A 7,763-nucleotide genomic window follows, 5' to 3' on the forward strand; every position below is an offset into this window, starting at 1 on the left:
ATATAAGATGACAATAAATGTAGAACAATGTGGACTAGGTACCGTAGGTCATTGTCTTTGTGACTGACTGCCACCTAGAAGTTAAGCAGTGTAAGTTTATGTTATCTGTCTGGTAAAAGAACAAGCCTACAGAATTGTTTGAATATAACTCCTCTTAACATGAATTAGCAGTAGGCCTACCTATATATCATGAAACAGTGAATATTGTGTCAGTACGCTGAATAACTGTGACAAGACGCCAGTAATGGCATATGCATAATCTCACTATCAGGATTAATTTTTGGCATTCAATAAACAATTTTGTTAAATGGTTTGATCAATGAGCCATATAAGCACGATTGGTATGATATGAAGAGAAGAGAAATGCATGAAATGGATTCATCAATATCAATATAGCGACAAGTGCTAGAATCACAGGCTGTTTCTGTAAAATATGATTTACTGTAGTACGGTATTGTGAATTTTATATTGGTAATCCTTATATTTCTGTGGCTGTGGCGAGGTAGCCAGACTGTTTATAGGACACACTTTTTCAACAATGAAGGCAATAGTGATGATTCACGTATGGTGTCTACAGAATTATCCTGAGGATAGTAATACCCGGCTTTGTGTACTATGCTTTCAAGTTTTTATTAAGATACCACCATGATTTAATCACTTTCACTTGATTAGGCCTACTTTCCAAATTCTCACGAACAATAAACTGACCTGAACAATGACACAAGCCATTAGACATAGAACTTACTACTTCTCATTTCCCATTTGTTTATGAAAATAAAATAGCTGCTGCTGTACAATTCTCCCAAGATACCTTTGTGTAATCTCAGAACTAACATAAATTAACTGTTCTATTCATAAAGAGATTTGTTGATGCAAATCTGGACAACAGCCCCTCCAGCATGACTGATGAATCTGATATGACCAACGGAGAACTCATCCTAAAACAATAATGTCGTATCAATTCTGATTGAAGTCAGTAATTTAAGCTGTTTTTGCATAATTTCATAATCACTGTTCACTGACAACATCATGAATCACTGAGCAGTGAGTGGTCTTTGCTAATAATTATTCTTCTATCTTCTATTATTATTATTCTATGGTTGTATTTTTAGATAACTGAGTAATAGATATAAAACACTGACGTTTCTTTATAGCCGTACGTGTGAGGTAGATATCGCATGTCAAAATACTTACAATTAGGATTGAATTACATTTCAAATCCTATATAACACTTTCACAGAAATCACTAGCCTATAAACATTATTGGAGACAGCTTGATTAGGAAACTATTCTCGCATTAGGATTGAAAGACATACCTGGGAATACATTTACTGCATTGGCGATCAGAATACATCTTGCAACTTGAAACTGAATTATGGCATCGCTCATCGAGAATGGTGTCCTTCTGGACATGAGTAGTCAGGCTCCTGCCCCAAGCAAGGATTACATCAACTTGAAAGTGACATTGGAGACCGTGAGTTTGGATAAACTAGCTCAAGCTTCAGTTGAACATCTGTGTTGCACTTGCACACATACCTGATTACATCCTGGGCTATGTGCAGGATTGCAAATAAACAGGATTTACGAACATCCACAATGGGTTGATGGTTAGTGGTTGGCTTGACCTGTAAAATTTTGAAATTACTCAAGTTGACTCGAGCCAAAAATCTGTGCTGTGACTTTATCCGGACACTACTGCAAAATTACTTATGTTTGAGATCCACTTTTTTTGCACCTGGTTGAATTTCAATAGGTACTAGTCATTACTCACCAAAATATGTGATGTAATAATATGTATATGTCCAAACTCGTTTATTCTAAAATCGACCTTGTAGCCGTCTTATATGCGAGAACTTACAGCAAAACCGATTTTAGGTCGAGTGGCGAGTCTGGAAAATAAGTCCCAGGTGCTTGAAATCGGATATACGGATCGCCCCCACTGAAATCAAATGCTCGACTGATGACTTTTTGCACGATTCGGATTTACAGGGTAAGTACAAAAGAGATGCGTGCACTGAATTCTGCTTTCAGCCAGGCAGAGGTATATTTGTGCATGATCCAGAAGTTTTGAAGCTGATTTCTCTAAAAATGTGCTCCTTATTTCCGACTTTGGTTCTCCGGAGTAAACTCATCTTGTATCTAGGAACTGAAATGTCCGCATTACTTTTTGTTCGTGCTCGTGAGTCGTAATTATTTCTTTCACACGCAAAGGTGAAGTAAAGCGCGTGTTCGGCGAGAACATGCTGACGTACGTCATCGGACTTTGCGAAGGAAAATTTGACTTCCTCCATCGAATAAAGGACTCCCTCCAAGTTTATATCGCCTCCTACTTGGAATTGGAAGACGTGGCACGCATGGCTCAAGTCAACAAACATTTCAAAGAGGTATCGATGCTGTTTAGAATGGGATTATAGTTGCAGGCATTGCAGCCGTGTGTCATTCCTATGAGTAGAGTCTAGCTTACTACCAAATCCCTCAGTTTAGCATGGAGTCAAGGTAATGCTCCTTGTATCAAGACATTTAAAAGAAACTAATATTATGAGCTAATGGTCTCGACTACTAGGCTATTGATATATAGGTTTGTTTTTTGGAGTAAACGCAAGTATCAATACATAAGGTTATAAGTAATAACTATCTTGCTACGGATAGGAGGGCTTTGGGTGCAAGATTCGACAAGATTCAAAAGATATTCAGTCTCCATGATACATGTGCTATATATACCAATTTTCGTGACAATTTCACTTCATTTCACAAACTTATCCAACTTGAGTGCTATCAAAAAGTAGTAGTGCTAAGTTACTGACAACCTTGGAATATGGGCCTGTGTAGATACAGTACGTACTCTATCGCAGTGCTCTTCAACCTTTTTCGGAGTGGTACACCCTTTTAACGTTTGCTCAAAACTCGTACACCCCTGTTCATTCGGGGTCTTCAAAAATTGACTTTTTTTCTCAAATCGTACTGGCAACTTGATAAAATTGTTAGGTTACCTAATTTAAGCCTACACACCAAATTTGGTTCGATTCCAACCATTAGCCGCATTGCTACGGGAAAAATAAATAACGAAAAATTTGAAATTTTTCTGTTCACCCGATGAAAGTATTATGTTGTCTATAAAAACGATGTTCTTCAAATTTGGTTCAATTCCAACCAGTAGAAGCGGAGTTATTGCCGTCAAAAATTTGGATTTGAATAAAATAGTATTTGGTCACACAGTCTATTGTCGCTAATTTGCATCACTAGTAACAAAATATTAAATTACAAATGTATGGCGAAATATTGGACATAACATCGGCATTTTAAAACAAAAGGGTTTCGATTTCATCATGGATGCTGTTTCGACCCTGGCTGGCTACGTCACTTTTTTATTTTCATTGCGGTATTTATTAACGTCGGGTATGAAGTACCGATTCAAGAAGTCTGAGCTATCGCGGCGGTTTTCTCAAAAATCACTAAAAGACAAATGACTAGCTGAACACATGTTTGTTAACTGCATACTTTCCAACACCAAACGGAGCCATTGGTCTATTGCCGACGGCTAAATGATTACGGGAGATTTGTGCTTATGACATCACAATCAAACGGTGTACAGTATTACACTTGAGATAACATCGTACCATGCTCACAGGGCCGTAACAGCACTTCGTCAGCCCCCCCCCAAATCGTTGGCCTAGGGCCCCCATGGGGTGATAAACCTATGGGGGCGTCGCCCCCCAGTCCCCCCCTTGGCTATCCGCTTTTTGACGCTATTTCACATCTCCACTGGGTGTACGTTATGTGAGACCGCTTTTCCTGCCTAGACGCGCGAAGCGCGAATAATTTCAGTAATTCAAGAATGTAATCGGGCAATATGATCGGGAATTACATATATATTGCTATCAATTTTGATCCTCTCTCTGCTCACGTAATCAGATTTACCGGTAGAGCTGAGCGAAGTCTGTTTTAAAATTGTAGGACATCCCAATAATAATTAGACATCTTCGGGCGTATACCCGTTGGCAGGAACTAAACAGCACTTCGTCAGCTCCGCCCCCCCCCCCCACAATAACTTGGGTTTTGGGTTCTCATACGGTGATAAACCGACCCCTCATCACAGTGTTCGCTTTTGCCGAGAAATTTGCTGCACTGTTTAGTGATCCAGCTCGAAGCGCGACAATTTTCGATAATTCATGATACAATCGGCCAATAAGATTGCATTGCATATATATTGCTATCAATATCTTGTCCTCTCTGCTCATGTTATCAGATTTACCGGAAACTGTAGGGCCCATAAATAATAATTAAACATTTTCGGGTGGGCGGACCCGTTGGTATGACTTCGTTACATGATTTTATTCCGTGACCTCCTGTCTGCTATATCAAAAATATAAAATTGCTCTAACGTACTAAACTAAAAGACGCACACGATTTCAAATTGGTATTTCTTCACTGGCATATATTTTTTTCTTGCTGGATGGTATTTGTCTTCTGAGGTTCAGATTGCCAAGACAGGAACATATGGCGCCAGTCATTTAGGCGCCTATGGACAATTTAACCTATTATTTGGTATATATAACGAAGTTTTCGGGCTGCGTAAGGGCAGTCCGTTTCGGCCAAGCTTTTCGCGCTGCCGATCGTTCTGGCACACTTCTTGGAGTCGCATGTAATAAGTACTAAATCATTATATATCTTGGTGCGTGGTGACGTGTTAATGGCCAACGCCGATATGTCCATTTCTATAAATGTTGCGTGTTTTTTCTTGGGGGAAGAGTACCACCTGATGAAGGAGCAGAGCTCCGAAAGCTCGTGTAACTAATAAAGTTATATTCATACAAGTGGACGTTAAATACGGTGTGAAAGCTATCAAGGTCTTACGTTTATATATATCGTCTGCTATCGGCGCAACAAAGTATTCAAATAATGAACATAATTGGCAACTTTAAATCGCGCGCAGCGCGAAAAATTATGGAAAAAATTGCATAAATTTTTAAAAAAATACGCTATAATTTATGTTAATTCACGAAATAATTTGGGGCCCCCTTCGAGCTCACCCCCCCAATTGGGGGTTTGGGGTGTGGCAGTTACGATGCTGCATGCTCATTAAAATGTGCGTCAACCTGTCCTGACCCATAAACCTGCCTTTGTGATAGCTAGCCATCGGCTCATTGTAATTCGGATCTGGTACACCCCTGTACACCCCATCCGACTGGTACACCCTTTGCAAATTCTGGTACACCCTAGGGTGTACGACCACCCCGGTTGAAGAGCACTGCTCTATCGGATCATTAATTAGGGATTATTTGTTTGTGAAACGTCTGGGTGTAATGTGTAGACTCGTGCAGCTTTGGTTCCTTTGCTCGTTCACCAGTGTTGTTGTATCAAAATCACTGTGACAAAGAGATAGGCGATTACTCTTTGTCTAATTCGATTCATTGATAAAGCCCAGTCTGCTATCTTGTAGTTCCCATCGTTCGCGCGTTTAAGGACGACAGTCGACTTGTTTTCCAGCTCTGCGACTCGGACCAATTGTGGGAACATATCGTGGAGAGGCTTTGTGACACGGTGACACCCGATATGAAGCTTTACGCTCAAGAAGTGGGATGGAAACAGGTCGGTAAATCATCACGTTCCATTCGAGGAGTTGGAATAATATTGATGTAATCCATCGGTGCGTTCGCCTTTAGGATTAGATAATGGATCATGTTGTTTTTCCCATTTGCACGCAGCCAGTATTTTCCGAATAGCATAATGGCCCCTGATTTTGAACGAGCTCTTTAACTTAGAATCTTTCTTTTTCAAACTATCGCGTTACGAGCGTTCGCGACAACAAATCGTCCGTAGTCCAAACAGGGCAATGTCTTTATGAGTGTTGAGTAAATTTGACTGGGTCTATGAGTAGCGTTGAAATAAACAAGTGTTTTCTCGAGAGGGATTAACTCCATGTAAACTGGTGGGTGCGGTGTGGTTTTGTTGCTGGGTTTTCGGGTGTCCCTTTGTAGGGCAAACGAGCGTAAATATTGATGCTTATCAGAATTGTGGTGTGTTGTTAGCTTTCCGAGACATGTCACTTTCCTTATAGTGAGGTTTGTGTCTTGTGATTTGACAGACCTGCCCTATTTTTGTGTCGCTTTCACTTCTTCTCCTTAGCATTTTTATTACCAACCCATAGGAATACCCACTGACACCGCCTGGGGTGGTCAAAGTAATCAGCGTTGCTACTCAAGTAGAAGTAACACCGTTCATTTCTACATAATTATAATTATAAGCCACAATTTCAAAAACATATCAATGAAATGAACGTTCTGGCCTGTGTGACAAGTTTTTGACATCTGCAGGTCTTCTTCATGGATAAACTCCAGTTGCAAAAACAAATGCGTCGTCGGAAGCAAGTCAGCGACGCGTCGTAAAATCCGTGATTCATCCAAATTTCCTTTTATACTTCATTCAACTTCATATTAATACCGCGGCACTCTTTGCAAAGGCTAGCGTATGGAAAAGAATGTGCTGAAACCGCACGTCGCGCCGCTGCCGGAATAAGGAATCAAAAGTACACAAAAGAAATTTTGATATTCAAACGACGCGTTTCCGTTGTGACGTAATATGTGTACTGAGGTCATAATGCCATCAGACCCACGGCGGAAAATTGTTGATGGCTACTCTTCCTTTTGCACCAATTTGTTAGTATTCCGAGCCATCGTTCCCGAATTTTATTTGCACAACGAAATGGTGGGTGTAAACTGTAAAGCCATTACTTTATAGCTCTTTATTTTTCTGAACTGTAATAGATGAGTGTTTCTGGATGGCACAATCGATACACAATACCGTCATCAGTGTAAGTAAGATAATAGCATTAAAATAGTGACAACTGTAAGCTACAGTTTAGCGGCTTTCATTAAAATCGCAATGACTGTCACAGCATTATCGACTCTTCCGTAGCGAACAACATTGGCTCACTGTGTTGTCCAGCCTATCGCGGTCGTTAAATTTTATCATTACTTCCATTGTAGATAGCTTGATATTTTATAGATTGCCCAAAGTATCGAATGTTGTAAGCCGTTTTTTTCAATAAATTTTTCACTTTGCATGTCTGCCGCCTTGAAATATGTTGTTGCGGGATATTTACACGCAATCGAAATGGAATGAGCTAGAAAGCTAGAAAATGCCAAGCTTATGTATCAGTTCCATTGCGGTCAATGTCCCTCAAATTTCAACGACTACTTCACCACGGAGACAAAAGCGCACAAGTACAGCACACGCGCGTCATCGAAGAACAACTACCATATGATCAGGACTGAATACAAGCAATTTTTTCTAAATCAATACTAGCCAGTATTCAGGATTACCGGACCACGACCTAACATCGACCTTGCCCTCCGCCACCTCATTTTGTCGCTTGCGCCTAATATTCTCTGCGTTACTTTTCATTCAGTGTGCATGCCTCTTATTTACTTCGCCTAGGCTAAGGTGGGTGTCTGATCTCAATGGCTACTCCAAGTTGTTTCGACACCTTCCTATCTTTTCATTGTATCGCAGTCTTGTGATGTTTTGAAACGATCAAAATTTTAATAAACCTGATTGATTGATTGATTGATGTAGGACACCGCGATTGACATCGAACAGTGAATCTGCTCCCGGTTTCAGCCGTGGCGCATGCTCTGTTCAATTCGTAGTGCTGCATCCGACGAAAGGGTGACTTGAACTCACTGCATCCGATATTATTTGAACATCATTAGCAAATGTTATGTTACTCGAAATTCCAGCAGATTGGGGGTAACATGTCTTGA

The 7,763-nt window shown here is 40.3% G+C and overlaps 1 protein-coding gene across 1 annotated transcript; it reads left to right on the forward strand.

The window, feature by feature from the left end:
- Positions 1-1,216: 1,216 nt before the first annotated feature.
- On the forward strand, positions 1,217-7,063 carry LOC145455055 (F-box only protein 36-like). The gene is made up of 5 exons (XM_080333010.1): positions 1,217-1,474; positions 1,876-1,990; positions 2,212-2,384; positions 5,488-5,589; positions 6,315-7,063. The coding sequence occupies exons 1-5, from the start codon at positions 1,376-1,378 to the stop codon at positions 6,384-6,386; spliced, it is 561 nt and encodes a 186-aa protein (XP_080189136.1). The 5' UTR covers positions 1,217-1,375; the 3' UTR covers positions 6,387-7,063.
- Positions 7,064-7,763: the final 700 nt, after the last annotated feature.

The sequence above is a fragment of the Botryllus schlosseri genome, chromosome 14 (assembly GCF_051294905.1).
Source record: "Botryllus schlosseri isolate E-star chromosome 14, Bs_hap1, whole genome shotgun sequence".
NCBI classification, from domain to species: Eukaryota; Metazoa; Chordata; class Ascidiacea; order Stolidobranchia; family Styelidae; genus Botryllus; species Botryllus schlosseri.